Source organism: Lissotriton vulgaris, chromosome 3_1, assembly GCF_964263255.1.
Source record: "Lissotriton vulgaris chromosome 3_1, aLisVul1.2, whole genome shotgun sequence".
NCBI classification, from domain to species: domain Eukaryota; kingdom Metazoa; phylum Chordata; class Amphibia; order Caudata; family Salamandridae; genus Lissotriton; species Lissotriton vulgaris.
In genome coordinates, this window is record NC_141689.1 from 230,310,187 (window position 1) to 230,327,754 (window position 17,568).

Consider the following 17,568-nt stretch of genomic DNA (forward strand, 5'->3'; position numbering starts at 1 on the left):
TTTTTAGGATATTTAATAATTTTTTTGTCATCTTCGTCTTTTAGTTTTGCTCCATGCAGCCCACTTGGCGCAGATGTTCTGTTTCTTTGTCATGTCAAACAGTATTTTGGCTTCAGGAATGTAGCCGGGGTGTATCTCCTGTTCCCTTCAGGCTCTGTGCTTGAACCTTGACCGTCACACCCAATTGAAGGTTAAAACAGCACTCCCTTCACTCTTGACCGTAAGTAGTACCGTTTCTGTTTCTCGTACATGGTTGTCGATTCTTTTGTTTTTTTGCCAACAGTCTCACAAGCAAGTTTCTGGCAGACTTCTTAATTGTGCTTTTCTCCAGGGCCTTCAACTTATTCAATGGCCATGTATGGGCTGGAGCAGGGCTTCGACTCCACATATGCCAACTCAAGGTTGCCTTGCAATGCAAGGTAAGTTCCTTCCCAGCCATCTCATTAAGAAGATCCACTTTCCTCACTCCTAGACATTCTTTGTACCCATTTCTAGAACCAATACACTAAACACTACAGGTGAGCCATTCTTAGTTATGTTACCCTTAATACAGGAAGAAAGGCACGCTGGGTTTAAGGCATAACAATACCATCTCTCTAAAAGTGGCATTTTCCAGAATAGTAACTTAAAATCTGACTGTACTATTAGTGGAGATTTTAAATGACAATTCATTGGAATGTAAATTGTATATCTCTATATGTTCTCAAACTGAAGTTAGCACATGTTAAATGTAATACGGTAACCCAATCTTAGTCTATGGTAAACAGTAAAAAATGACTTTAGAAATGTTTCACTGGTAAGAATGCAAAGCCAAAACCCACACTTCCTATTTTGTAAGTACCACACACTCTGGTCTAGGGGCTGTTAAGGGTGAGTTATATGTATTAAAAAGCATTGGCATAGGCAATAGGTCTCACCTTTCAGACCTTATAAGTATTTCGTTATGCAGCATAATATCCTTGGTGCAACCACATCAACTGTTGTATGGCTAATCACTTATACGGTCCCAAAGGTGAGACCTATTGGCTATGCCAATGCTTGTTTTATTTTGTATTCCGTTCCTATCGTGTCCCCATTTGTATTTCTTTACTGGAGGGCTTCCTTTGCTGTCTAAAGGAGCCTCCAGCGCTGATTTTGTACAGAACGGTGTAGTGACGTATATATAATGTTTTTTAATGAAGTGTTTTTTGTAACTATTGCTAGTATTTTCAATATGCACGTCTTAAGTGGACTTCATCAGAGATCCAAGGGGCATATTTACAAGGCCCAGTGATAATTATTGCTCAGTGCACTTTGCGCGAGTATAATTATCGCCGGCTATCACTGGATAATATCGCAGAGATAGCTCGTTATCATCAACGCCTATCTCCAATGCGATATAAAATCCAGCGATAGAGGCAAAATGTGCGTTTATCGCAGAAAATACAGCGATAATCGCACAGCGATAGGCCAAACCTTGTAGATAGGGCAGGGTGGTCTAAAGGTTATAATCCACGACCCATAGGCTATTATGTCTTAATCAGAGAAAAAGCAGGTGAAAGGAAGCCTGCGATAAGCGCGCTACTTTTAGCGTCGCTGCACAGCTTAGCGTGCAGCTTGATAATAGGAGTAATGTCGCTTAGCGACATTTTCCTGGTAGGTTCTGTGTGTTACGCCCACTTTACATCTCATTAGCAATGCAGAGCTGGGCATTGAGGAAACGGGCGCAGAGGCATCAAAACACGCAATAGCGTGTCTTTGCTGATAGAGCGATAAAATTATTGCTGTTTTTCACCCGAAAACAGACGCTAAAGTGGCGATAATTTTATCATGGGGCCTTGTTGATATGCCCCTAAATTCTTAATAAACATATCGAATTGATTTACTGTTGTAAAGCGCTCTGATGCCTTCGGGCCAAGTCCGCTTTATATAGAAGTGCAAATAAATAAACAAGAAAACCGCTACCTGCTCTAAGATGTTAGCCTGGTTTGAGACCTCCACATTATCTCCCATCAGACCCCCACTGGCCAAAAATCTTTCAGTACACATGTTATTCATACGACTGTACTATTGAAAATCAACACCAACAATATTGTGGCATACTTATATCTACGACATAATATCGAGGGACACCATCTAGAAAAGTAAGTGCATATATGGAAGTATAGATTTGCTATTCCTAACTCCACATTTACGTACTTTGAAGATATATGTACCATATAGGTACATAGGTATGGAGTTAGGTATAAAAAATATAATCTTTCTTACTTGTCGATATTTTTATATTCGATAAAATGTGTGTATCTGATGTTTGTTTTGAATGAAACTGCAAGGACAACTCCGATTTGTATCCTTCAAGGTATTTGGTAAAGGGAACACCTCTTGTTTAAAGAAACTGCAGATTGCAAAAATGGGCTATAAGAACACACTATTAAATGTATAATCACTATACCCTGACTTTAAAACCTTTCTATTGTTACAGTAACTGTGATAAACCATTAAGACTCAATAAAGGAAGTGAAAAAGTGCATGACATTTGGAAAATAAATGAAGGAGAAGCATTGCTATTAAAATTTCTTCAAGGTGGTGAAACTAGATTGACAGCCGAGATGTAAACAGTTTGGAAATATTCAGTCTAAAGATAGGAAAGTTGTTAGTCTGTTTAATTCCATAGAGCCCACTGCCACGCTGGGAAAAATACAAAGGGATGGCAACTGGTAGAACAAGCTGAATTATCTTCAGGGGCCGATGGCGATGCCAAAAATATCAAAACATTTTTATGAAGGTGATTCATATCTTAGAAAAGAATCATGGTGTTTGTAGTGTTGTGAGGGGGGGGGCGCAAATGACTGGCGCTGCACACACAGGTGTCAGTGTGGTGGCCAGCAACTAACTGAAACCACGCCCAGAGCCCTGGGCTATTTATTAAATACTCTTGCGTGCCGGCCCGCGCGGACGCAGGGCCAAACCATTGCTGCCACGCTCGGGGGTGTGGCTCAAACATTCCCGCAGGTGGGTTAAACATTGACTCGCCCGACCACGGGCTACATTACAGTGATTAAAGAGCCACTTATGGGTTAACACTGCTGACAGAACGTTACAAACGGGGCTCTATGGGCAGACAAAGCATTATGCCAAAAGCATGTCTAGGTTCTTTTTTCGCCTTCTCTGTTCATGTTCATCACTTGGGGAAAAGAAATTTCTTTTCCCCAAGTTACATATTTTCAGTTTTGATATTTGTGACTTATGACATATTTGGAATAGTTCTTTCATTTATGTACTGTTAGCACAATTTGATTTTGGCTTCTTTACATAATGTTGTTGCTGTAAAAGTCTTTATCCATTCATTATTGTGTACCCTATTTTTTATTCTAAATGCCAAAATAAGATTGACATCTCTTTTCAAATACCAAAGATTTCCCGTGTTTTTATTCTTTTGTTTCCATTGTTGTTTTGTTGTCTGCTGACACCTATAGGTTATCTCCAATTGGAGTGACATCCCTGATTAAATCTTTTAATGCAGTATAATTTTTGCTTAAACAAAATCCCTTGCAGGTATTTACTTTGGCACATCACTGCCCCAACCTACAAGGGTAAATTGGGTTTCCCTCTGAATTACTCCTAATTAAGCAGGGATTTAGATTGTGAGACAAACAAGCATCGGCAACGTGCAGCAGTAATAGTAACGCCGCGCGGCTGCTGCATTAGCGCAGGTCGCGCTGCTAGCGAGCTGCGATATTTACGCTTTTAAAACCTACCTTTTGTGTATTTTGGTTCTATTGAGTTTAATTCTTCCCTGTTTTTAACTCGATCTCTGTGTCTGGGCTGTCCCCTTACTCTCACTTAATTTTGGAATTCGCACCGCCATTTGGCGGGTCCGGGTCCCTGGGGCTGGATTCCTGGGCGCCATCTTAGCTTGGGGTAAGTGTTTGGAGCGCGGGCGCCATTTTGGAGCGTCCCGACGCTCGAGTTGTTTAGGGAGGCGCCTATTTAAGGCGTTTTTTGTACTCTCATTGCCCTGATCACTGCTGCATTAGCGCAGGTCGCGCTGCTAGCGAGCTGCGATATTTACGCTTTTAAAACCTACCTTTTGTGTATTTTGGTTCTATTGAGTTTAATTCTTCCACTGTTTTTAACTCGATCTCTGTGTCTGGGCTGTCCCCTTACTCTCACTTAATTTTGGAATTCGCACCGCCATTTGGCGGGTCCGGGTCCCTGGGGCTGGATTCCTGGGCGCCATCTTAGCTTGGGGTAAGTGTTTGGAGCGCGGGCGCCATTTTGGAGCGTCCCGACGCTCGAGTTGTTTAGGGAGGCGCCTATTTAAAGTTGCCCACTCCCACGCAGCGGGATCGCGCAGTGGGACGCCGTCGCGTAGCGGAGTCGTGCCAGAGTCCTGCCCGTCTGCGCTCGTCCGCGTCGAGGTAGCGGGTGCGGGCTATGGACTCTGGCTTCCTCCCTTATTAGCAGCCTGTTTAACATGGCGGCGCTTAGGTACGATCGCGCTGCTCTCATCTCAATAAAAGATAGTCTTCGGGTTTGTAATCATGACCCTTTACCCCCTCTTTCAGGACCATATGAGTGTGCCTGCGGTTTCTTCTCACTGGCCTCTCCCATTGGAGTTCGTCCAGTTAGCAGGACTGTCCGTGGTACCCATACGGAATGGACCGGACAAGCACTTAACATATGGAGTTTGAATGTAAGATCTTTGGTCAAACACCATCAGTCACTACGGGATATGATTGATACGGACCTTCCCGATATCATCTTCCTGACCGAAACTTGGTTACAGGACGCGGACACTGCCATCGTTAACCTGGCTTTCCCCTCTACCTATACGGTGTCTATCTTGAACCGCTTGACTAGGGGAGGTGGTATAGCCATGGCGACTAAATCTTGTTTCTCGGTTGAGTGGAAGGCTTTGGACCTCCCTATGTGTGAAAGCGCATCGTTTAAGGTAAAGGTCAGTCATCAATTCACCTTCAGCGGTGTGCTTATCTACCGTCCACCTGGGAATGACACCGCCTTCAAGGCTGCCCTTGTGGATGTAGTCAGCTCTTTGACCGCAACATGCTCTAACTTCAATATAGTAGGTGACTTAAAGATACATCTGGACCAGTCGTCATCTCCTTCCATCAGCTCCCTGCTGGCGGACTTAGAAGCGTTGCAACTTGACCAACTAGTCGCCTCCCCCACCCACATAGGAGGACACATATTAGACCCCTTTTTTACCACCTTAGTTCGGGCTAGGTCAGCTGACCCGATGGTGGTGGGTTGGACTGACCATCTGCTGGTTAAAGTGTCATGTCCCCTTGACACTCCACAACTGAAACCTGTAGATAAACAGAGTTTAAAACGCAATTGGCGTAAACTTAAGCTGGAGGAGTTTGTCAGGATATTGGAGGCACAACCCCTAGGCAAACTGCAGAATGTAGAACAGGGCTATGAACAGTTCTGCAACTGGGTTCTTACTGCCCTCGACTCTCTCATACCTTTGCGTTGGGCAAAATGTCACGCTAAAAATCGTAGCCCTTGGTACAATGAGACTCTTGCCGAGCTTAAGAGAACCTGCCGGCAAGCTGAGAGGGCCTGGAGGAAAGCTTTTGATCCCACGTTAAAATCGCTGTACTTTGCCCAGCTTAAGTCCTACCACAGAGCTATTTGTCAAACCCGGGCCGCATACTATGCAGCTGAGTTCTCCAACAGCCCCAACCCCTCTAAATTAATCTTCAAGGTACTTAAAGACCTGATGGGGAAACGGGCCACCTCGCAAGAAATCTGTACGGACTCGCACTGTGAAAGCTTGGCATCCTTTTTCGTGGAGAAAGTGCAGAAAATCTATCGAGGATTCACACCAGCTGCCCCCGGGGATGCTCTTAGCGATGTAGAGGTCTTGGTGTCCGAAACCCTGTCAACCCTGCTGACCATGTCTAATGAGGTATTCGACACTCTGAGCCTCAAAATTAAATCAGGCTCCCCCTTAGACCCTCTGAAGCCGGAGCTTTTCGCCTCTCTCCCGCCTCTCTGTCGTGAGCCCATTTTGGAGTTGATCAATCTCTCCCTCAGTGAGGGCATGGTCCCGCCATCCTGGAAGCAAGCTGTGGTCAAGCCCATTTTGAAGAAATCCAATTCTGACCCCTTGCTCCCGGAGAACTATCGGCCCATCTCCCTCCTGCCTTGGACCGCCAAGGTCATGGAGGCGCACGTGAACACCTTTCTGTCTGCCCACCTCTCGCGTAATAACATTCTTGACGAGAGTCAAAATGGGTTTCGCGCTCAACACAGCACTGAAACTGCTCTGCTCTTTATGATCGAGCATTTGCGGTCAGTGCTAGATGCGGGGCAGACCGCGGCGCTCCTATTGTTAGACCTGAGCGCCGCGTTTGACACGGTGTCTCATGACATCTTGCTGCGGCGTCTGGAGGAAGTGGGGATCGTAGGGAAGGCTTTTCAGTGGTTCCGCTCATTCCTCTCGGACCGGTTTTTTAAAGTAGCCATTCCACCTGGCCAGTCCTCGTACCATTCTCTGGAACTGGGAGTCCCTCAGGGCTCTGCCCTTAGCCCCACATTATTTAACTTGTATGTGAAACCGCTGGCTGCCGTCGTCAGGCAATATGGCCTTACTATGACATCGTATGCCGACGACACGCAGCTGGCGGTGACACTCAGTGGGGACCCTGAGGTGACTGCGCCCAGATTCCGGGCAGGAATCATAGCTGTGGCTAGCTGGATGCGTAACAACTGCCTACAGCTTAATGCCAAGAAAACCGAGGTCCTGATTGTAGGGAAGCAGGCGGAACTCTGGGGAGACCAGTGGTGGCCTCTCGAATTGGGGGCGATGCCCATTCCAGTGGCCGAAGTCAAAAATCTGGGGGTATGGCTGGATTCCAATCTTTCTTTTACCAGCCACACAAAGAAGACAGCAGCTACCTGCTATGGTATTCTGCGAGGACTCAGGCCAGTCCTCAAATTTTTCGACCCTCCCACGCGACAACTGGTGGTTCAGGCCTCTATCCTCTCCCGGATAGACTATGGGAGTGCCTTGCTCCTTGGAGTCAACCAGGCTGAGGCGACTAGGCTTCAGAGGGTGCAGAACGCTGCTGCACGGGCCATTGTAGGTCTTCCGAGACGATGTTCTGTCTCTCCTGTCCTGGCCTCTCTGCACTGGCTTCCGGTCAGACAGAGAATCAAATTTAAGGCTCTCTGTCTGACATTCAAGATTCTGAAGCTTTCTTCTCCCCCGGCCTTGACGGGCCTTATTTCTTCGTATGTCCCCACGCGGTCCCTCAGATCCGAAGCTCAGCATCTGGTGAACAAGCCTAGGTTCAGGCTTAGCAGGATGGGAGGACGTTCCTTCCGTGTTCTGTCGGCGGATCTATGGAATTCCCTTCCTGTACACATTCGCGCCCTCAACAGCTTGACTCTCTTCAGACGGGCCATCAAAACCCACCTGTTCATCTCTGCTATCTAATGTCCCCACTTCTCAGCTTTGATCTGTTGTGTTGTACATGTGATCAGGCGCCAGGACGCCCCTTCGCTGGGGCAGCTGTTGTTGCGCCTAATAAATGTTATTAACATAACAAGAGAAAGTTATCGCGGCCGGCTGCGGAGGAAGCAGCGGGGGGATTCCAAGGACGTCCTTGGGGTGCACTGGGTCCTTGGATCGGTTGGCTGCTGCAGGGATTGGGCGCCAGTCTGAGAATGGAGCAGGGGGTGAGAGGTGGGTAGTCAGGAGGAAAATCATAACAAAGAGAAGTCTGGGGAGAAGGAAGAGAGCTGGGGAGGAGTGTGAGCGAAATATGTATGTCGAGTTAGGGAGGGAAGGTAAAAATAAAAGAATATAAAATGAGGGAGAGAGGATAAACTTAGTACAGTCTGACATTGGGAAGAAGGTAGATAGATGAGAGAAATTGGAAAGTTAGTGTACTAAAGAAAACAAGCAGTGGCCGTGTGGGAGTAATAGTAATGCCGTGCGGCTGTGAAAGAGAAAGTGAATGCGATCACGATCGATGTGAAAATGAAAGTGATCGTGATGATGCGCTAAAGCACGCAAGGGATGCGCGGGCAGTGCACATGCTTGTGCGCGTGAGCGCAAGCTGGAGGCCGCTCTGGGAGCCCTTCCAGAAGCCGCTACTAAATGTCTCTCCATGCAGTGCATGTGCGCTGACTCAGCGGGACCGAAAAAGGAAGGTTTAGGTAAGGCAAAAGGTTTATTTTCTCAGGTTAAAATAGAATTTAAAAACTGCATTGCAGGCCGCAGTGGCTCGTCTGAGACATGATTTAAAAGGCTACTTCAGTGGGTTGACACAATGGGTGCAGCAGCCCACTAGTAGTAATAAAGTAACAGGGCCTAGGTATATTCAGTACTATATACTAGGAACTTACAAGTAAATTAATTGTACAATCAGGTGTAGGCTAATTTTACCTTGTTTTTAAGGGAGAGCACAAGCCCTTTACCACTGGTAAGTAGAGACAAGATGCAAAGAGTTCTAAAAACCAACTAAAAAAGGTTCAGCCAAGGAAGGGCACAGGAAGGCAAAAATCTGGGGTGAGCCTGTGGAAATGGCCAGGTCCAAGAGCCAGTTAATATTTCAAAGTTAAATGTTTAAAAACTGTCACTTTTAATAAATGTCTGTCTATACAGTGATATAATCTGATGTGTTATAGTGAAACGTTTTTACATGTTAAAGTAGTACATTTTTTTGAATTTTGAAGGGACTGAATCATATGTTTACATTATATTTGTTGTACAATCTGCATGCCAAATATTCTTGTGGCTTGGCTGATGCATGGGCGCTTAAAGCCGAGCCAGATCCTTGGTTTAGCTCTGGCTCACCCTACCCTATTGATTTTCCGGTGCATCCATCTCTATTTGCAACTTAGTCTTAGTACATGGAACGTTAGTCACTAGATACAATTATTTATAAATGCAAGGACTGGAAACATGAAGCCATGCCTACCTGCACCAATTTGACAGATTTACCATGACAGCTTTTCATAGCTGAGTAGAAGAGCTCATGGATTGAAAATACATTTAAAATAAGTTCCCAAGGCTGGCACACCAAGCTGTTATGTTGTATGTGACTGTAATCTTAAGTTCTCAGGGAGAAATACCAGGCCGAGTTAGGGTGGGCAGGAGAGTAGCTGATGGGTGGAGTTTGTGTGTGACAATCCTCTCCCAAAATGCATTATTGGCAAGGGGTCGTAAGTAAGGTTTTTTATCTGTGTCAGTTTTTCATCATTCTCAATTTACTAAGAGATTTTAGCTTGTTCTTTTTTGGAGTGGAAAACGTTAATATATATATAATGACTGGTTTACCAAAAAAATGTAAATATGGAACCATGGAAACACTCCTTGAATAGGTGCAAATGTACTACCTTTTGTTATTCACAAATAATTCGCAGCAGTAGGCTGAGAAAGCTGTGCCAGCCTTAGATTTCCAGACATGCTACAGGCAATCAAGCGCCCATAGGTTGATGGGAGAAAGGCTTAGTGTAACCAGTGGCAATTACTTGGGGTAGCAATCCAACCCATTGTTTTTCAACCTCTGTGCCATTCTAGACAGAGGCCAAACTAAACAGTCCATCCCAACCAAGTTTCTCAAGCCCCTCCAACCTACAGCCCACTGTGTTTTTAGTTGGGAAATTTGAGATTTATGGCTCCAATTCTCTTTGACTAGTCTACACCCCTTTTTATCATGTTTAGTATTTCTAAAGCTCATGTATTTCATAATGCAGTATTTTAAGTAGCATTGTGTACTCTAAGGGAATGAATTATGCTTTAGTTAGCATCTTTTTTTCTTTATTTATATTGTGCTATATTATTTAATACGGGCTTGATGTCAATAGTAAGACAGCGCGGGCTGGGTACATTTACTCAGCCCATCTATTTCCTAACTTTTCAAGGTTTATTTATAATTAGGTTGTCAATACTTCCTGGTATGGCGGTCCTATCATTAGCAGGTCCTAGATTTTCAAAGGGGGCTCTCTTCTATTCACTGTCCTAGTTATGACTGGAGGTCTCCGTATTTCAGCTCTACACACAGCGAAATACTGAGAAAGATGGCAGTTACTTTGAAAATGTCTGAAAGAACAGACACTTGCAATGAGCTGAGGTAATTATATGAGCACATTGTAAGAAATCAGGTTATTGATTGGGGGAGGGGTGAAAATCCTACTCAAGCAATAACCACAATCTTTGCAAGGGTGAACCACAAAAGTAATTCAGTTAGCCTTTGCTTAATCCTCAGGTAACTTGGCACAAAAGCAGACAACCTTAACTTAGAATCAATGTTTAAAGTATATATGCGTTACAAAAACGCGGGTTGTACCCAACTAAAGTCACTGGGACCTGGGTGAACGTAGTACTGAGAAGAGGGGTCCCAGAGCACAAAATTAAGAAGGAATAAACATGCATCATAATAATTAAGAACATAAGTCTTGAAATGATGAGCACATTGTTGTTTAATCACAATGTGTAGGTACGTTCTGTCACACGATCATTTCAGCTTTTGTCCATATATGTTATTAATTACATTTGTTCTTTGGAAGCATGATGTACAGATAATATGTTTGAACCATTGGTCCATATTTGTGAATCAAACAAGTGCATTGTACAGTAAGGTCGATTGACCATTTTTTGTGTCACTTTTCCAAATTACCCTACACTCTCTCCTACACCTTCACTCCCCCCAACCCCCCTTCCTTTCTGGGGCACGCAATATGTTGAATTTTATCTACGAAATGATCATGTGACAGAACTTGCCTACACATTGTGATTCCTGTGTGTCGTCAGGCGGATGGTGTGTACAACACTTTGCGGCAAGGCTTGTCCAACCAACTGTAGCACATCGTGACGCAGCGCTGGAACAGCCACTTAGGCAAAATAGGTCCTACTTGGTAACTTCCATTTTGGGCAGATGGTTGCCACAAAATCTGAAAGTCCCTAGGCTTGATATACCCTGGGTGGCTTTGGATTTTGGAAACGTGGACAAATACATCACACTAGATGAGTCTATCAGCCACAGGCTGAATATGGAGCGAGTGGTAGATGGGCTCAAGCCTTCCATCGAGTTCTGGAGGTTAAGAGCCGAGTGACAGGAGCAAAAATGGTATTCTTGCCAAGATGCACTACAGGGGGCCACCTACATGATTCTTTGACAGATGCGTGTGCTTCCCATCAACTATTGGTAGATCTGATAATGGTAGGCCAAAGGAGAAGAGTTGAATTGGATATGCTGAAACTGATGTGGGAGCAAGGATGGTTGGAGGTCCCTGATTTGGAATTGTATTACATGGAGGCATGCAATCCACTGGAACGACAAAGGAGATGACTGGGAGAAATTATCACTTGGTGACTTTCATGCTAATGAATCACTCCCTGCACTATTAATGAGGGACAGGGAACATCTCATCATCTTCCTTACATGATCTGACATGTCCTCCATATCTAGGAAAGAGTGATTACAACAATACTTGCACAGTGACCATTTGCCCTATCACCCCATGCATGCAGACAGCATCAAATATGTCAATAGACAGATGGAAAAGGGGGAATGCCTAAACCCAGTAGACCTTTTTCAGCAGAACAAATGTATCTCATTTGAGAGGGTGCAGACGGCCTTCGGGTATTAACTCGAGCCACTTCCTCCAGTATGCAAAGCTGGCCCACATAGCCTGAGGGATATTGACTTTCTTGCCAAATGCCCCACTGTGGTTACATGCGCAGACTAAGCTGCTGGCCCTGCCCCTTTGCAGTCACTTTATTTGTTACTTAGATCACTCATTGCTGGCGAACAAACCAAAAACAACTTTGAAATTGAGGGACAGGTGGCAGGATCATCTGAATTGCAAGCTCAGAGACAAGGAATGGTTGAGGGTGTGGACAGTGTCCACCAACACATGCTTTAAATTAATACAGTATAATTACATTTACATGACATACTACATTCCGGAGAAACTCCATAAAATTTACCCAGCACATTGGTGAGCTACAGCAGATGTGGAAGTGACGGGATGGATTTCTTTCATATAGCCTGGCATTTTCCTGTCATACATGCTCTTTGGTTGGAGGTGGCCCATACAATAGGCAAAATGTACCAGGTAACTTGACCAACAGGCTGAAAAAAATACATACTGGATATCCTACCATGGGGAAGGTAGAGGAAATGTATAAGAAAAAAGGTTTTTAGACTGGCCACTATATTGGCTAGAAGGGGTAGAACCATACACTGGATAAGCTCTAGAGAACCATCCAGGGACGCCTGGGTCCACAATATGCAAGAATGAGCCGCTGCAGTAGATTCATGCATACAGCAAGTAAGACAGGATGAAAAGTCCCAAGGTGCAAGTGGTACCCTTCCACTCTGCCACTTCAAAAAATGCAGTTAGTTGTCTGTAGCACTGTGTTGAATAAACATAGTTGCCTCTATTTTGGGTGCCAGTGTTCCTACTCTGCAGCATTTTGGGAACAATGAGGTCCACATCTTTCTGCCGTGCAACACAGGCATTAATGTGGCATTTCAAATCACCAGGCTCCTCATCTTTCTGCATTGTCTTTTATAGCTTGTTTGAGACAATTTAACAGTGCTACTCACACAACCTGTTAATTGACACTCCTTGCAAGATTTCAAGATTCTTTCCAAGTTTAAAGGCATTTCATTAGAGAGTTTATTTGTTTATTTGTGGCTTTGGCTTATAAATATTTGCCTGGGTGGTTTTTAGCTCAACCTGCTATTATGATGAGGGCGTGGCTTTCTCTCAAGAGGAATTATGGCAGCCTAGCGGAGGTCCACTCCACAGCAAAGCCTTCATACGAAGAGCTCCCTTAATTCTTACAGGCTGCTTGTTCTGTAGAGTGAAAAATGTCACAGAAGATGCCATGACCACCCTCAGAGCATTCCTGGCTCCTTGAATTTACCTTGTTGGCTGCAGTGCCTGAAGCTTTTCCCACCTCATCGTTTTCCTCAGATTTGTGGCGGCCATTTTCTTGTAACATATCTTCAGGTCTTCACCAACATATCCCCTGATGTTTCTCACACCTCAATGTTGGCTCTGCAGGTACTAAAATTGTTTATCAGCTCACACTATTATTTTGCTGACTTTTCCCTATGCTGAAGTGCCTCAACATATTTTTTAAATCATTGTTCTTGCCCTTTCTTCTATGTGACTTATTGGAGCTCATGCTCTCTGCCTGCCTAGTCGTGTCTGCTTCCTTCAATTAACTTAGTGACAAATAAATACTGCTTATTCTTCATACCACAGTTTGTTTATGGAAAAAATGTGCAAGCTCATGTTGAATTGGACTCACATGTAAGCTGAACAATGCCTCAGAGACCTTCAGGACGAATCCTCAAAAATTCCCTTCATGCAGATTCAGGCTTTTCAAAAACATCCCAAAGACTTGGAAAACAGAACCCACCACCACAATCTTCATATTTATTGCCTCCCTGAGGAGGTTAAACGCAAGGATCCTGTCTCTTTCGTCACTACCTTTTGTTGCAGATATTCTGCACAAACATAGAACGATGCGCAGGATTAAGGGACCTTAGTGTATAGGGACTGGGTCTTCCTACCACCTCAGTACCCACGAACCCAGGATCGACTAGCTATAGTGTCCCACTTGCTCTCCTACTCACTTACAGAGAAACCAATAATTAAGCACCCCAGAACACAGCATTCCCAGATCTCTTAGGAATTGCGGTAACAAGACACACTTTTCGCTCACACTCTTGTACTCGTCCACAATAAGATCTCACAGACACACAGAATAGTTTAAAATATTTATTTTCACTAGCATACCCTAACAAGCAGTATACGTGCCACTATGAGTAGGAAAATGTGTAATACAAATATAGTCAGCATAGCAGCTGGTCCATGAACCATGAAGGGAGATGTCATCATAAAAATACAATGGACTAAAGACTATAGTATCTAAACTCCTTCCTCTTTCGAAGAAGACATATTATTATACAATAGACGATCTCTGGGCTTTGTCTGCAGACCCCATTCTTTAGTCTATAGATTGTAGATCTACATCATAAGTGCTGTCTCGCACTTCTCCCTGGAAAGGCTCCTCTCCAAATGTGTATCACCTATTTGTGTACCCCACTAAAAACCTAAGTATGCTGTCCAAACAACAGCTGCATGAGTATGTTTTGTCTAAGGGCTAAGGTCTGGCCAGAACAAAATAACAAGGGGCATTGTTGTTCGACCTTGCACGTAATGTGCAGTCAACAGCCCAGGAACATGCAGAGAGTGAGCACAGAGATGAGTTCTCATGTGAGAGCAATGATTGAAAGTATTGCAAAACAAAGATATGTAGTAACATGGACAAACACAGCAGGCAAGCTGCAGCGGGCTCATGCTAAGTTAGTGAAAAACGACTATGTCCCTATGGACCACATGACACTTTTTACAACAACTTCTAGATCTACCCAAATCTGCATCACTTAATATTCAAATAGATCATTGGCTTGGTTGCAGGTCTCCTACTCCTACCTCTCCAATTAAACCAAGAGGCATTATTATCTTCTCTGAATATACTGACCTAGTCAAGGTTCTACACGCTCCCAAATCCCTATTCTACTCTGGCTCCAAGCTGTTCTTCATGCAGGGCATTGACAAGTCAATAGAAAGTAGATGGAAGATTTTTCTTTCCCTGCATCCAGATTACGCTCCTTGGGTGAGCGTTTTGACCTTCTTCATTCCGGCACCTTTGAAGTCACCTATAAGGATCAATCCTAAACTTTTGAGTACCCTTCAGATCTGAGAAACTTCACTTGAGCAAAGTTTTCAACTTCCAGGGACATAGCTGCCTCTTCTACTTGAATGTTATATTTTTGTTTCTCGTACCTTGTTCTCTCTGCTCTTTTAATTGGTTGATCCCATCTTCTTTTTATATACTTTTGTCTTGTTTTATCATCATCAATAATGTTTCTAGCCTTGTGTGCTGCATGGGGTTCTACTTCAGTCATCCTTCTGATGTGAATTACACCCCCCACCCTGATATTTCCATATATACAGGTACTGCACTCAGTTGTCAAATTTGTGGCTTGCGCTGTCTTCAGTGTTTCCTTTTTATCTTTGCCTTTCCTGTCTCCCATTCCCTTTTCTCCCACTACTGGCCTTTCTACACCTCTAATTTCACTCTTCATCATCCTTCCCAGTTATCTCGTACCCAGACTTGGTCAGTTGATTCTCATTTGTTGTATAAATGTTCACATTCAGAGTTTTAACCTGAAATGTAAATGGTTTAAATCATCCTATTAAGAGACAAAGAGTTATTTCCCATTTGGCAAAATAAAAATCAGATTTAGTAATTCTCCAGAAAAATCACGTGACATAAACACAAGCACAGACATTGAAAAGATCATCAGTCTGAAAAGTGCTTGTTTCCACCACCCTAGAAAAGAAAAGTGGGGTTGGTACCATATGTAACAAACATCTTGATATGTCTATTCTTTCACAAGAAACAGACTCCTATGGTAGATGGATTGCTACCAAATTATCTATTAACAAAATACATATCACTATGTCTACGCGCCATATTGGTCTGATCATGAGACAAAATGTCTGAAATTTACTGACCAATATTTTCTTTTAGCTGGAGAATGCAATCAAATATTTGACTTCCTTTCTCAATTGACAATCCCATGTTAAACTTATTCCACAAAGAATGTGCAAGCACTTTAACTCCTTTTTTTCTCACAGAGCACTAATTTATTCTTGGAGATTAGCTAATCCCTCAGCATGATAATATACATTCTTCTCTCCTGCTCACACATCCCTTACCAGATTAGACCACATATTCATTAGTAAATCCCTATCTCATACTCTTATCAAATCACAGATTGAACCCATTTTACTCTCAGACCATGCACCAGTAATATCAGATTCTAATATATATCCCCCTCAACTACCTTCTAATAGATGGAAATGTAATACCTCCCTACTCTCAAGCATGCACCTTTCTTCCTCTTTTCTAACATTCACTAAATAATTCTTCTCCAAACATCAATACCTCCCTGTACACCCCCAACTACTTTGGGATTCCTTTAAAGCCACAGCTTCCGGCTTCATTATTGATTATGTTGCAAAGAAAAAGAAGACTTTTCTTGCCCAAAATACTACTTTATTATCTAACATTAAGACCCTGGAAGATAAATACTAAACTTCCCATCTCCAATGATCTTACAAGATTTGATTGGTCCCAAAATACACTTAAAAAAAATATCCACTGATAATGATTCTAATTATTTATTAAAAAGCAGTTCTGGGCAATATGGGATATATATTAAAATGGGCAAACTCTTGGCAATTACCTCAAAGTTGGAAAAGAATGCTACAAAATTAATTCTCTACAGTCTCCCGCAGACTCTTCAATTTATCAAGATTCAGACATCCTTGAAGAGTTTGTAATCTTTTACAATTCACTTTCTACTCCTGATATTAATCCTGATGTATCTGATATTGTCTATTTCTTCCTTTCACTCCCCAAATGTCATAACCCTACTTTGGAGTTTTCCACTTTATATAGGGGCATTTCACTTTCCCAAATTAATAAAGCCCTTAAGGTGAATCACCCGGTCCTGTCGGTTTTTCTGTTGAGTTTTATTCAAAAAGAATTTCCCTCCTAGTTCCAAAATTGCTTACCCTATTTTTGTCATTTTCTGCTTTTAATTCATCGAAAGGTACCTTCCTAGGAGCAATGATCTGATCCCAAAACCGAGAGAAGAGCCTACTTTATTTAAAAATGATAGACCGATTTAGTGGTTAAATCTTTTTTTACCTCATCTAATTGGACCAGAACAAGTAGGCTTCATTAAAAGGTGTATGGGCTACGACAATACCAGAATATTCTTTGATATTTTAAGTATAGCTATAAACCTCGATTATCCTCTTTAGTCATCACTATCGACGCTGAAAAGACTTTTGATGGACTTTATTGGCCCTTCATGCTCAAAGCTTTGCAATGGCATGGTTTCAGCCCAATGATTCTTTCCGTAATCTGTGTTCTCTATGGCCCTCCAATGGAATCAGTATTGGTTAACGGTATATCCTCATAGAGGCATAAGACAGGGATGTCCCTTATCCCCAATATTATTCCTGCTTGCCCTTCGAATACTTCTTGTTAAAATCAACCACAATCCATAAATCTCTGGTTTTCATTATGACTCTTATCAATTAAGAACAACAGCTTATGATGATGATATCCTTCTTTTTATTTCTAACCCTGAATCCTACTTACCAGCTTAATCTCAAGAAATGTCCACCTTTTCACAGGTTTCTGTTTATAAAATGTAATGTTGATAAAAACAAAGTCTTTCCTTTAAACATATTTTGTAATAAACATTCTTTCTCTTTCTCTGGCTTCACAAGGACGCCTATTAAAATTAAATACTTAGGCAATTTATTTCTAATACCATTACTTCTTATATCTTCTTGAAACTTAACAACCTTTTTTTCTGCTTTAAATCTTTAATTTCTTCTCGGTCACCCTTCTTTTTTTCTTGCGGGCTCGACTAGAGTCAACGAAAATGCTGATTTCTCCCAATATTTCTTTATATGATGATTCCAATTTGTATACCTCAG

The 17,568-nt window shown here is 42.9% G+C and overlaps 1 protein-coding gene across 1 annotated transcript in view; it reads left to right on the plus strand.

Annotated features, from left to right (window-relative positions):
- The first annotated feature begins 354 nt into the window (after positions 1-354).
- LOC147726234 (uncharacterized) overlaps positions 355-17,568 on the plus strand; it is a 34,694-nt gene continuing 17,480 nt past the window's right edge. Inside the window, exon 1 of the mRNA XM_086963441.1 lies at positions 355-419. Coding sequence (XP_086819567.1) covers positions 355-419 — 65 coding nt within the window. The remainder of the gene's footprint in view (positions 420-17,568) is intronic.